Source organism: Anomalospiza imberbis, chromosome 9 (genome assembly GCF_031753505.1).
Source record: "Anomalospiza imberbis isolate Cuckoo-Finch-1a 21T00152 chromosome 9, ASM3175350v1, whole genome shotgun sequence".
NCBI lineage: Eukaryota > Metazoa > Chordata > Aves > Passeriformes > Viduidae > Anomalospiza > Anomalospiza imberbis.
This window is the reverse complement of record NC_089689.1, coordinates 12,936,193-12,950,543: the sequence shown is the minus strand read 5'-3', so window position 1 is coordinate 12,950,543 and position 14,351 is coordinate 12,936,193. Positions and strand designations below refer to the sequence as shown.

The 14,351-nt window shown below is 38.3% G+C and overlaps 1 protein-coding gene across 3 annotated transcripts in view; it reads right to left on the bottom strand.

Moving 5' to 3' along the window:
• PLPPR5 (phospholipid phosphatase related 5) overlaps positions 1-14,351 on the bottom strand; it is an 83,894-nt gene that overhangs the window by 51,631 nt on the left and 17,912 nt on the right. For all 3 annotated transcript variants that reach the window (XM_068199751.1, XM_068199752.1, XM_068199753.1), the window contains exons 2-4: positions 10,587-10,719; positions 8,106-8,356; positions 566-742 (exon numbers count right to left, since the gene is read on the bottom strand). In XM_068199751.1, coding sequence (XP_068055852.1) covers positions 566-742; positions 8,106-8,356; positions 10,587-10,719 — 561 coding nt within the window. The remainder of the gene's footprint in view (positions 1-565; positions 743-8,105; positions 8,357-10,586; positions 10,720-14,351) is intronic.

Below are 14,351 nucleotides of genomic sequence, written 5' to 3'. Positions count from 1 at the left end.
GGCGATTAATAGATTGGAAATAGTTTTGTGATGCAGACAGTAGTCATTGGCAACTTTGATTAACCATCTGGTTTTGGAACACAGCTCCAGAAAAGGAAAAGGCTAAACAAAGATTTTTTGATACAGAATAATATGAAATTTCAACATAAACCTGAACCACCATGAAATAAATTCATTAGAGTTATTGTAAAGCCAGAAAAACAAATGCTACCCTATTCTCTGATCAATGTGGGTACCACTATATTGAATTTAATACTTTATCCATGAAATGATAACTATGTGTTATTTTGAGGAATATATACTTCCTGCAAGTGGGCCTTGCTGCATAAATTACTTTTTGAAATGCTACAATCTGGTTTATATGGAAGTCAAAAGAGATAACGGGATCAGTCCTTTTTTGACTTCACATTTCTGAGTGTATGTAAATACGACTAAGGAAACTGATGACTAATTAAAAAAACTAAGAAACATGTCTTTTGTTATTTAGTTATCTGAAGGCTTTTTTAGAGATACAAACTTATACATTGATTTTTTTCAAAAAGAAGTGACACAGACACACACTTACCAAAAACACTGCTATAGATATTCCAATTACAAATCCTGCTATTACATCTGACCAGTGATTTCGATACTCTGCTACTCTGTTGATTCCAGTAAGGAAGGCCAAGCACATTAAACCCAAACACAGAACAGGTTTTGCAAGCCTTGTTCCTCTGGCTTTCACTGTGTTGGTGATATACATCTGAAAATTAGAACGGAAGAAAGTGTAAGACTGATGGATGTCTCCCACAAACTGGTGAATAAAAGCTCTATATTTTATTTGAATAGAGTATGTGTATTTGGTGCTTTTTTTCTGGAGTGGGGGAGGGTGTAAAGAAACTACGAGGTAGAGTAGTAGATAAAGTCATCACATCCTTTTCCTAGGGATATAGAAAAAGAATCAGCCCATACAGCAAAATTGCATTTACATGAACCTGAAAAGCCTACAGAAAGTCAGACAAATTGGACAGGCCTATTCGATTACTCTCAGTCTGTGTATTTATTTATGAATGCATAGAAATAAAGAGACTGATTTTTCACTGGGCACTATTGACAGTAACAGAAAAATATTTACCCTGAAGTACTATTAGTACGATTACAAGCTGCCAGGCAGAATAAGAAAGGGAATACATAAAGACCTTGTTTTTATTTGCAAAAGCCTTTCTTCCTTATACACCACTTCTTAACATGACTAATTAGTGATTTGTCAAAAATCAGTGAAAAGGTAAAAAAGTGTCAAAGAGCAGTGAAAACTGAACTAAATTCCAGCATCTACTTTTATAAATATAGTTTCAACCAGTGAATATTTATCTGTAACAACTGGTCATTGCCCAAGAAAATTATCTCAATTTTCAATAAGACAAAACACACTATAGTACAAATACTTGATTCTACAGTACTTCAATCAAATTTTAACATTTTTAATACAAAGCTGAAACCAAAAAATGTTCTGCATAAAATTCTCTGAATGTTTTTACAACCAAGCATGTCCTTCAAATCCCTACGCAAAGCACTGAGGAAAAGCAACCACAGATTCATGCTATGCCTCACATGAGTAGAGACCTCCATTTGCCAAGTCCCCTCCTTATATGAGCAGTCATGTTTGTCATGCCCAGCTCATTATTCAAAATACCCTAAGGGTCCTGCCAGCATAGGTATCGTATCTATCTTTTCTTTGAAGAACAGGTAGTACTCATGTAAGGAATAGCATTATATTACAACACAGTAGAATCAATAAAACAGGCCAAACTCTCCTGAAACAAGAGACTAAAGGTCTGTACTTGCAAAACTCTATATAGCAAATATAGCCTCCTCCAAGGAAGGATTCTTAGATACCCACTTTTAAACTTGGCCTCTTGCAGCTCTAGTATAACTTATTAACAGTCAACTACCTGATTTACACTAAGAATAAAATATAATTAAGCAGCCATTTTCTTCTTGATTCTGGTGGACAAGCTATAAACCAGCACATTCAGTAACTGACAAAGAATAAACAACCTGAAAAAATGACAGGATGTTTCACTCACTTTTAATAAATATTAAATGCAGTATCAACAAAGGAAAATAGTTCAGTGATTTAAAAAATTAGTAGGAATGAATGACAGTATAACTTTTTACAGGGTAAAGATGCTTACTGAACAATTTCATCTCCATTTCTTTTAAGAATAAAAATTGGGAGAGGAGTTTTCTAATGAAAGAAAACTTTTACATTAGTCAACAGCAAGACCAGCAGCAGAGATTTTGTATGTAAGGTCAAGGATTGATACAGTAGTTAGAATTAATACAGCAGGCTGCACACTCCACTGCAACATAAGAACCATAGCGAATCTTCTCTCCAAGAACTTCTGCTATCACTGTGCCTTTTTCCAGAAATAAGATATTAGTATTAAAAGATATAGAGCTGTCACCAGTAAGCAGACACAGGCAGAGAGACATGTAAGGAGGTGGATTGTTACCTGATTGCACAATATAACAATATTTATTATGTTTTCAGAAAATCAAACATTTGACCTTCAGTCTTCAAGATACTGGAAGTGAAGCTGTAAGAGACCCTCATAAATTTAAAGAAAACCTTTAATTGAAGTGGGTTTGAAAATATGAATTTAAAAGAAATTATCACCATCACCACCAAAGAAAGCAAGCTACCTATGAAGTTTCTGATGTGACTGGCTCAAGCCACAGTGTAAGGAACAATCATAGCCTTGGCATTTAGCTTGTACTGGGAAAGTACTTCAAAAGTGTCAGGTTGCAAATCTCATGTGAAGTTTGTCCTAAATCTAGTACAAATAAAATAATTCCAAAACATGTTAAGAAAAGAACAGGAACTCTATGTAAAGTGCAGGACAAAGTGGATTCCTGGGCTATGCTGCAAGCTCTTTCTAGGCATCTTTCGGCTATCTTTAGGCCCACCCACACCAACATCTAAGCAAACAAACACAGGTGTAACAGTTCTCAGAATCCCATTTTAGCTACACTGGAGCTACACATCAGGCTGGGTGCTCCAGCCAGGAGGGAAGATAATTTCCCTTGCTGATTTCATCAGCCCGGGGCCCAGGGATGCAGGTAAGAATATACTTTCTGTGTCTGCTATTTCATTTCTCTCTGATTTAGATGGCCTGGGAGACTGACAAAGACCAATCCATCAGTGGCAGTGAATAATGACTCATAAGGCAACAAGAAGAATGAGGAAGAAATCACTGTACAGGCACCCATCCCAGATAACACTTCAAACATAATTTATCTTATGTTTTCTTTTGCTTTTACAATGGGCTAGCATTAAAGAAATTATCTTGAACTATTTAAGTAATATAAGTAATATTATAAATGTTCCACCCAAGGAAATTTTCAATATTCATCAGACCTACAAGAAGAGAGACACTCATTACAAAAAGCTGAAAAAACAGTGGGCTGTTGTAGTCTATATACAGGTTCAGTGTTTAGTTAGAATTCAGTTTGACAATCCAAAATCTTTTAAGCTTCCTTTGGTAATAATTAATGGGTCAAACTATTACTAGAGCAAGCCAAAGTCATATTCTCGAATAATCCGGGTCCTTCTGCACTGTTCACTGAAGGTTTCTTTTAGTGTTTCTTAACCCTCCTCCAGCTTTCTCTATACGTTTCGATCTAATTATTTATGATGTTAGACTAAAATTAGCTTTCAAAGTCAGGGGCTGGCTTGGCAAAAGGAAAAGAAAGCTCCAGAATTCTGGACCTTACTAATAATTTTCCCACTATAAGCTCCCCACAGCTGTAACTGTAAAACAACTGGAGAAGGTAAGAGGTATCTTTCTCTGTACCGAGACCACAAGACACCTATTACAAAGGCTGTTTTCTTGAGGATCTGAATTGTAATGAAGAGCTGACTGACATGACATTTATACAGGTCTTTAGACAAATTCCTGGATCAAATGGTAATATTATTTTATTATTTGGTCTGAAAGAAACCAATGCACTCAATTTGTGAAGCTCATGACATATGTTTTATTATCAGTATTGAGAGATACTTGCTGCACCAGATACTGAAAAGAAATTCCACATTCCTAGCACTGTTCCTGAAAGGCAGCCAGAAGAATCCTTTCATTTCCTAACAAAAAATGGACAACAAAGTCAATTCAATGAGGTGGCTCTGCTAGTCCTTTTCCTCCTGAACACTCCCTTAAGTCTGTCTGAGAAGCCTATCATGCCTTCACCAGCTGCCCATTTAGCTGGAATCTAACAGGCACATTAAGACAAAGGACAGGCGAGACTATACCTACACCTATAACTGGATCAAGGAGTGACTCTGAGGAGAATGTCACCAAGCTGCCAGAACTGGTACCCAGACTGTCTTGTTGTCTTTTCCCAGTGACTTATAAACACACTGAACAGCAAAATCAATGCAGCAAAATGCCAGGAGCAAGAGCCTTGCAGAAAACGTGCTCATGGGCCAAAGAAAAGTTCTGCAGAGAAGAAAAAATATTTGTAAGCTTTACAATCTGCTAGTCCTGTCTGAAGTCATGGTTGAGGCCAAGAGTTCAGAGTACAAAGCAACAAAAGCTGCTTACAGACTAAAGGGCTGTGTCAACTATCAAGCCATGAAGCCTGCTCCTCTATCATTACAAACCCAAAGCAAGCCTGAAATGTGTGCAGTAACACAAAGTTCAAACACTACCCTACCCAACTGCTTTTGTGCAATGTAATAACAACAAAAAAAAAAATCAAAACTTCATAGAATTAAAATTTCCCTTAAACTACAGCTAGCCATGACCAATCCCCTAGGTCTGCACTACCAAAAGATAACTGTTAGTCACAAGTCTTAAATTTAACTATATGGGATTAGGCTGACTAAATCTTCATATATCGCTTTGAAATCCTAACAAAAAAAAGACTCATGACTTCTACTTCCTGTGTCTCAATTGTGGAAAACACACTAAGTATGTGCATACTTGGCTGCTTCAAACCTTACCTCTAATTGTCCAGGCTATGTCAGCTTATGTATATCCAAATGTGTCTTATACAATTATATATTGTTTAATAAAGCTGCAGTGTTTGCCTTAGTATCTATGTAGCAAATATTGTTCCAGCTGGGTGAATTGCAATGCTGGTAAGAAATGAAAGTAGATGCAGTCAACTTATTAACCCAATTCAACCAAAAACAAACAAACAAACAAAAGATCTCCACTAAGATCAGAGCAGACACCTAAGGAAAAATCCAGGCACCAGCCAGATTAATTAGAGATTTCAGAACAGATTTACAGTAGTTCATTTTGAAAACACTGGTACACTGGAAGGAATAAATCTGAAAGTCTGAAGAAGGAAAGCAATGCATCTGTGTTTGGAGCAGGGTAGAGAGCACTGCCATTCCATATTTCCATTGCTAAATCTCTCTTGATAGGTATTGGAAGTAATGGAAGCAAACACTACAAAGCTCTAAATACTAGCAAAACAGCTGTTTGAAAACGACTGTACTTTCAAGCAGGAGGGGAATTCTGAGTTACCATAGCAGCCACCCACTCTCAAAAGGGAGAAAAGGGGAAATATGGAAGACTCAAGAACTCAGATGAAAAAAGAAGCTATTGTTAAAAAGACAATATGCACAGATGCTAGGTGATAAGGATGTGGCTGCACTTAAATGGAATGAGATAGGGGAATTATTAGATAAAGCATAGGTTTTGTTTCTAAATTAGTTGATTCGTGAAAAATCACACAAGTCTAAAAGCATTTACTTCATCACCTTGGAGAGCAAGGACCCTTGGGTCAGCTCTTTGTGCGTTTGGTTTTTTTTTTTTTTTCTCTCCTTTAAGCTGGTTTTATTTTGTGCCCAGCTAGCTGAAATAACCAGGGAGGATTCCATAACAATCTCTCCCTCTCTCCAAAATTTGTTAACCAAAAAGAAAGAATATATTGTACCAAAGATTATATGCTAATGAAACAGTGAGTAATATATGGAGGTCTTTATGTCCATGCTCCCAATAACTGGTGCAGCATGGCTCATAGAAAGACTAGGCTACTGTTTTAAATCTTCTACTCCAGTGAACAGTGATGAGAAAATTGTCATTTAGGGCCAACTATCCTGATAAACATCATGGCAGTGTAAGGACATGACCCCAAATATTGGAACACTGAATTTTTTTTCCCTTGGAATGTAATAAACAGTATTTTTAGCTTCAGTTATGCTTAGAATTTAAGGAAAAAAACCCACCAAAACAACAAACCTGACAATATTGTAACAAGGAGCTACTACAGGAACTCAGAAGTCCTGAGAGTAGTTAATAGTGCTATAATTAAATGACAGCAGTATCAAGTACCATGCAGGAGTAATGACATAGGATATATTCCCTTCTGTGGTTACTGAAAGAGCAAACAGTAATGAAATAGATTTCCGCAGCTTTAATTTTGTATATTGCTAACTGTATATTGACCACAGACAAGGTTTACATAAAGTATACTTGCTCATGTCAAAAGCCACTTATATTAGGTATTAAGCCTTACTGATGTCTGCTTTTTGTTTTTTAAAATGTATTAATACTATTTTACTTCCTGCTTTGCAGTAGCTGAATAGCTGGTTTCCTAGTTACTCTGACTCTTGGTAACAGCAGAAATCCAACTTTACAGATGGATGAGAAATATAGGAGCAATTAAAAAAAATTCTGAGTATTTTCTAAAATAGCTTGCATCAAATTTAGAATGTTTTATCCTTAGATATCTCCCCAAATAAAGACAGTACTAGAAGAAGATTTATACTTGCCTCAAGTTAGAATAAAATATTATTTTTCATCTCTTATTTGCAAATACTTGCCTGCGCTAACTGATGATCAACATCTCTTAAACAGACATTGCTCACAAGGAACCTGGTAAATGTTACCATCAGTGCTGCAGATTTTAAGCAACTGGTTCTAAAACCCTGTGTAGAAGCACTGAGTTGACACACAGAGGCTGGGATCTTTGCCATGTTGTCAAGTATCAGCTTCTAGATCAGTCAGGAATTAAAAGCTGGCTCAACTGGTATTGCTCAAAAGCAATACACACTCACACACATGTATATCTACATGTGCATATATACACATACACACACCTATGGGCAGGCCACTATTCAAACACTGAGGGAACGCAAGGGCTGACTCCTGCAATGGCCATGAAGCTCCACACACCTGCCTAGTTTCCCAGTGACACTGTGAAGGCAGCCCTGGGCTCATCCAAAGGGCTGCAGAGGGCTGTGAATACCAGCACAGGTCAGGTAAGACACTCCCACACTCATCTGCTGGGGAGAACTTGTCCCCAGCAAAGGAACAAGATGTGTTTGCTCCTGCTTAAGACTAGAATGATATGCACTCCAAACTACGCCAGAGTTACTTGAGTGAGACTAAATGGTGACTCTTCCTCTCCCCTGCCCCTCCACAACCTATACAACAGCTCTGATCCAGGCAGTCAACACCAGGTTTTATCCCAGTGCTGTTCATCACTCCTGTAAAAGAGAGGAGAAAGGGAAAAAGGGGTGCATTGTCTTGTAGCCCACTTTATTGCATAGTAAGAGCCAAACTGATTTTGCATGAGGTACCTATAAATACCAATTCTGATACCAAAAGATACACAGGGATAGTGAGAAACATGCAGAGATCAGACATAGATATAGCTCACCCTTCTGTTTCACCTCATCAAAGAATATGGCCATGTGTGATTCTACTGATCTGCACTGGGTTAAAACACAGAGAGGTACCACTACCAGACAGAGGAAATCCCTACCCTTACTCCTTAGCACCCAGCAAAGGATTGTCCCACACACCCTGGAAATGGGGGAAAAGAAAACCAAGGAACTGGGTATCCTAAATCCATAAATTATAACCTTTATGGATAACTTGTCCTCTTTAGCATTGTCTTGGCTTTCAAGGCTCAGAAACCACTACACTTTGTCAGAATTAAGCCCAATGAATCATTCCCACAGTAACCCACAGAAGGTTTGCATGCAGAAAATCAACCAATTTTGGGCTTTATCTTCTGCCCATTCCTCCTTCCTCCCCTCTCCCCCTCACAGTGCCAGCCATTTGTTCTCAAAAATATAGTGATATTAAATAATATAATATACTTACAGCCAGATACATAGCTGCATATATGCTTAGTGCTGCTTCTTTGGATGGGAAAGTCTTTCTGGCTTTCATGATAAGGTCCGGATTTCCAGTACAGGCATGTACGCTACTGATGAATTGGGTATACTGTTTACATCCAAGTGCTGTATAGTTGGGTTTACAAAGTGCAAGAAAATGGGGTGCAAGATTCCCTGTTACTACTTGTCCAGCATTTACAAAGATGTCCGTAGCAAACAGTCCAAATGCATAAATTCCTAAAGAGGGAAACAGAGAGTTAAATTTCCTGACAATTTACAGTATTTATCACAGCAATAGACCAGTTTTTTTCCATTCAATAACATGAAAAATCATCCCAGGTACTGTACCCTAAAGACTATGGCTTATACTGGAGATGGTATTTTCCTACAAAGCTGCAGCAGCAACACTGCATGTACCCACACACCTGATGTCTCTCCCGTCTTTCATAGAACACTCACCCCTTGTGCAAGAAGCCTGCTTTCCTAGGCCCTGTAGCCATGCATATCCCCTGTTTGGATCAGCTGGCTTTACTGGTACCTAACTTTTGCCCATGTTCACTAAACAGAAGTGACAGAGGGAAATTCTTCACCTGATAAATCTGCTTGAAAACCAAGGTCAGATCCTGATGGAGAAGTAACTTGTGAAGTCATAACACACACTGGAAAAACTTTCTCCCCTCCCCCTACCTTGCAGCTGTAAAGAATCTAAAGTACTGAATAATTCAATATTGCCACGCACCAGTTGTCTTCATCTGCCTGCTACTGGGTAAATCTCTATGCCTGGCATATTAATCACAGCATCAACAAAGTGAGCTAAAGATTTATATATTTGAGGAACTACTTATGCTAAAGAGTTTTTTTAATCAGACATATCAGCAAAGCATTAAGTACATATACTCATTCATTAGAATGTAAATTATTATATCTGATTACTTAAAACAGATTTCTGCCATTCTGAGGTCTCTCTCTATCCTTTTGTAAATAGAAATTGAGCTCTGGAAGAACACGCAAACACAGCAGCCTCACTGGCAGGCAAAGCCAGTGGATGCTTGTTCCAATTCCACCTGAGCTACAAATTTCCCTCTGTATTTTCATGGGCACATCACCTTACCTTTCCCATACTCCAATTCACTGTGAATATAGGGTGAGTTCTGGAAAATCCCAGTTTCATGGGGCATTATGAGAACTTAAAAGGATCAACAACACAGTAGACATAAATACAGAGTTTATTCCACAGAAACATACAGTTATAAAGGTCAGGATTTTTCTTAGCAAAGCTAGAGGACCAAGGCTGATTTCTGGGATCCTGGCTGGTCAGCAATGTCACACTAATGTTAATTCTTCCCAAGATGCTAGACTCTGGTGAGCAGCACATTGTGCCTGGCCATGTCACTTCACAGAAAGACCTCTCAGCCAGTCCCAAGGGTGGGCACTGCACAACACAGGTGGACACATCACTCTGGGGAAACATAATGGGTAGCAATGCCTTATCTGCTGGGACAGCAGAGAAGCCTTTGTCCACTACTGCCACCTCTACCTATTTTTTTTTGCTTCTGTGAGGAAAGAAGGGATGGGGAAGAAAACTAAGGCACTGATTACACAGAGAGGAACTGGAGTGGGAGGAGTTCCTCATCATCACTCTGCACCTCCTCCAAACCTATTCAAGGCAGTCTCCTTATAGGGAACAATCACACTCTGGGAAGGCAGGCACAGTTGCTACACAAACACTGCAAATACAGACACAGCTGCACATGCCCTCCCTCCCCCTGAGACTGGGGCACACAGCAGGATTAGCTGCCCCAAGGCTTCATTCCTCCAGCTGTTTCCTTCAGATGCAGCCATGAGAGAAAAGCAAACAGCAGAACTGAGCCCTGCTATGGTATCCCTACATGTATTAAAAAGCAGCATCTGGAAATGTCCAATACATATTCTGAGTGGTGGGACTTCTACCTCCAAACACATTCAGAATGAACTAAATAGAAAAGATGACATCTCATAGCTACTAAAGTCAATGGGGGAGTTTGAGCTAAAACCAATGTAGCATGGATTTTGCACAGTTTTCTGCTAGAGACTGTGATACAATATCCAGGTTAAGAAAGCAGCTAAATTGGCTTGGCTTCAAATACACATTTATATCCCAATGTCCGCAGTTTTGGGGTGTGTGTGTGTGTGTTTACTATCAGCTATAAATATGGCACAAGGATACCACCTTTTTCCACTTCACCCCACTTCAGGCCTGCTGGTTGCTTTTCCCCCCTAGTGATCCCAGTTTTTTCTACTTTAACTGCTGTTTCTGCAACTGTTTTTTAATCCAAACTTCCAAAAAGCTTCATTTGCTACCTGGTCCCGAGTTAAGACTACACACACAATGTTATACGGTTATCTGAATATTTTCCCCAGGTCAAAATTAAGACATAATTGATCACTCTCACCATTCAGAAAATGAAAGCAGCAATTTTGCTCATACCAAGGAATCGGATGGTCCTGCGCACCAGTGGATTTATATAACAACAGTCTCCTGTTAATATTGTTTTCTCTTGGTTTTCAAAATCCTTTGTAGCTAACTGTAGACAAAAGACTGCAGTTTCTCCAACGATAATCTTAGAGGAAGAGAAAAAAGGGGAGAGAAATGGTGCATCAGATTACAGCAAGTAAAATACACTAATATTACAGAGACAGACATCTCATCTTAAAGAAACAAGACCAAACCAGCACAAAAGGCAGCGTAACTGAATCAAGTTCGGTACATTAATCTTCTTATGAGGGATATATGCCTTATGGCTTGCTTTACTTTATTTGCCTTAAAAGAGAATAAATTATTACAACCAGGATTTATAGTCAATATAACATAACCTAGTTTTCAGGATGAGGGGAAAGAGAAAGATCTATTAGTTCAAGAACAACAGATCACATAATGCCCAAGATCAGGACCAAAGTAAAGGCCTAATCCTGCAAAATGCTGAACTTTTCAGTTCCCACATGGCATTCACTGGCACTAAGTACTTCGCAGGGTAGAGCTTTAAAATTTGAACTATGATAGAGAGAAAGGGGAAAAAAAGTCATAACAGAGCTCCTGTTCACATCAGAGGTTTGGTTTGCCAGGATGTACTTAAGAGGGTTTGATTCACGTTTTGCTAGCTAAATTTATCAAGTCTGGCTTTAGCTCTGTTCCTCATGCTTGAACAAAGTGTCACCACTGATATTTTAACACTAAGAATGGCCTGTTTCATATTCACTCCACCAAAATAAATGAAGTTTTCAATGTCCATATATCATTCACATTATGGTTGGCAAGAAACCATAAAAATCACCAAATGAGAAAAAATGTATTTTGAATATAAAATATCTTCTCTAGGTTATGTATTTACCTGTACAACAAAGCATGACCTTTAATTATTCACTACAATTACGGATTGAGACTTGAGAGCCAAAGCCAAGACTTTAAGCAGATATATGATACAAAGCTTTATGGCAGGGATAATTTAAAAGCAGAGCAGAAGGGTCAAAAACTGACCACTGGATTCTAACCTTGATTCACTGTGGGACTCACAGGCAAGGCCCTTCCACTCCTCTACATGAAAAACTTAAAGCTTATTGACAGGTACCTCACACTTTGATCAACAAGAATGAAGACTACCAAAGTGAAATCTTAATACTCCACAAATACAAGCAATAATGCCATCAAATCTGATTAACTGCTGAGGTTTTTCTAAACCTTTGCCCTAATAGGAAATATAAATCTTTTCATATATCACAATAGGTCTGAACAGTTCTACAAAATAAATAAAATAATCTGTGGTGACTGGCCCAGGTGCACATTTTGTTGTCAACAGGAAGATTGCAATTAATGACATTCCTTAACTGTTTGTAGATTATGCAGATACCCTTGGGCTAAATTGTGGAGGAAAGTGCTACTTATAAATAATGTCGCACAAGTAACAAAAATAACTCTGGAGGCAAGCATGTAAAAAGCAAAATTTAATTTGTCACCAAAACAGTTATTATCTATTACTTTAGACTGGCTTCAGATCCTAGTGGAATTTTTAGACAAAACAGCAATTTAAATACCTGAACTAACAAATATCCTCTCTCTGTTGTGATGCAAGCAAATTTCCAGTCCAGTGAAGTAGAATTTCTTAATCTATAATTAGCAAATTATCAGTATACATGAAAAATAATTCAACCTTGAATTCAAGATCATCCAATTTATGAGAAGGAGAATTCAACCCAGTGATCCCTATAGCTCTCATGAAAAAAACATACCAAAAATATCAGTTTTAGTGTGATTCATAAAGGTGAGAACAGAAACACTAATACTTTTACTGTGAGTCACAGTAATGCTTTTCTTTCCTCTCAAGAACTTGGTAACCTGAGTGGAGTCAGATTCTGCCTTTAATTCTTTCTGCCAAACTCAATAGATTTCAGTATAATTTTCACAGATTTTGAAACTCCAGGAAAGAGCAGAATTCAGCACAAAGGAAGCATCTGTGAGATACAGTGCTCAACCTTTTGCAAGAACACCCAGAGTGCCAGCAAGATCAACTCTCCAGCTCTGAGCAGAGACTGAATCTGCTGATCTAAGAATAAAGGTTGTCTTCCTGCCTGGTAGGGAAGCTGGCGTTTACTAAAGAGAGAACTGCTTGTTCAGTTATAGGAAAGGAGATTCTCACTTCCAGCAATGTCTTCATCGGCTGCATCTAGATCTTTGCTGCTGCCAAGAGTTTTTCCTTGTTACATTTCCTGTCTTTGATGATGACCTGTATGAAGAAAACCCTCTGTTTCAAGAATAGCAGCATTCAAGTTCTTAGCTGAACAAGAATACTTTAGGGGGGGCACGTAGGTGCAAAGGTCAGAAGGATGTGGAATTCGGCTGAAGACAAAACTTCTGCTACAGAAGGCCTAGTGCTCTACTGTCAGAAGTAATAGGAGTCATTGAGCACACAAGGCATTCATCTCTATGCTTCCGTGGATTCGCTTCGATAGAATCCTTCTAGAATTTGGCAATAAATACAGCTTCTTTATTTTTCTGTACTGGCAGCTCAGCTAAAGCTGTTCTCCTTCCTCCATCCTTCAGCACAAGCACTGCTCATCTTAATAATCAGCCTATTGATGTTTCAGAAATGGAAGAAAAATCCTTTTCAATCTCAATAAATCCCAGGAGAAATTCTTCTTCCCAGTGCAATTCCTTCCCCTTCTTCTCTCCAGCATCACTGGCAATAATCAGCTCTACAGGGCAGAGGAAAAGGAGAGCAGTATCTCCCCTGCACTTTACAGCAATTTGCATGCCTGGTATATTCCTGGAAAGAGCAATTTCTGTATTCTTGCTGGCACAGGAACCACCATTACCCATTCTACTGCATATGTGAGTTGTAACCAGCCAACAAATGACATTTAATTTAACAGAATTATTTGTGTACTTCTTCTCTAGCTCTTGGGGCAAAAAGTTTTTGGAATATTCCAAAACTGGCAGTGAAAGATTGCAATGGAGAATCTGAATGTTCTGACAACATAAACGTCTGGACAAAACTACACAAGTTCAGGTACAGAAAAATGATTGCAATAAAAAAGAGAGGATATTAGAAGCATCTTTTACCTTATTCTACCAGGGTCATGCTACTTCAGATCACTGTACAAATTTCCCAAAGGTATGTATTAAAATTCTTAGTTCACAGATATTTTAACAGTTGTTAAAAGCAGGGGAGGCCAACCTCCCCTAAGGCCATCCTTCCATTTTGACATACAGCTACAGCATATAAAGTATAAGGAGAAGAACAATTTTCATCTGAAGTCTGACAGTACAAAGTGCAGGCTCTCCAGTATTCTGAAGAACATATGTATAAACAACTTGCAGAGTCCTTAGATAAAAACAGTGTACGTAAGTGTTGCAACAAGGAGCAAGACAAGGATGATCCCTTACTCTTATAGAAGCATATAAAAAATATTAACCCAGCAAAAATGAAATTACAGAAGTACTTGGAACCATCTCCATGGCAATCATATCCTGTCTGTGATGTGACAATCCATTTGACAGCCAGGAACAGAATTTGAGAGGGATGAGATCTAAAATTAGTGTTTCTTCTTGTTTCACCTCTTAACTCCATATTAATATATTAGCTGATTTATTTTCATGGTGTGTTTATATTAGTAATACATTTTTTGCATTTATTGTCAACTACCTAGCACCTGTCCCTTTCCTTGTTTTCTTCTTAGGATTCTTATAGCATTTTGCACA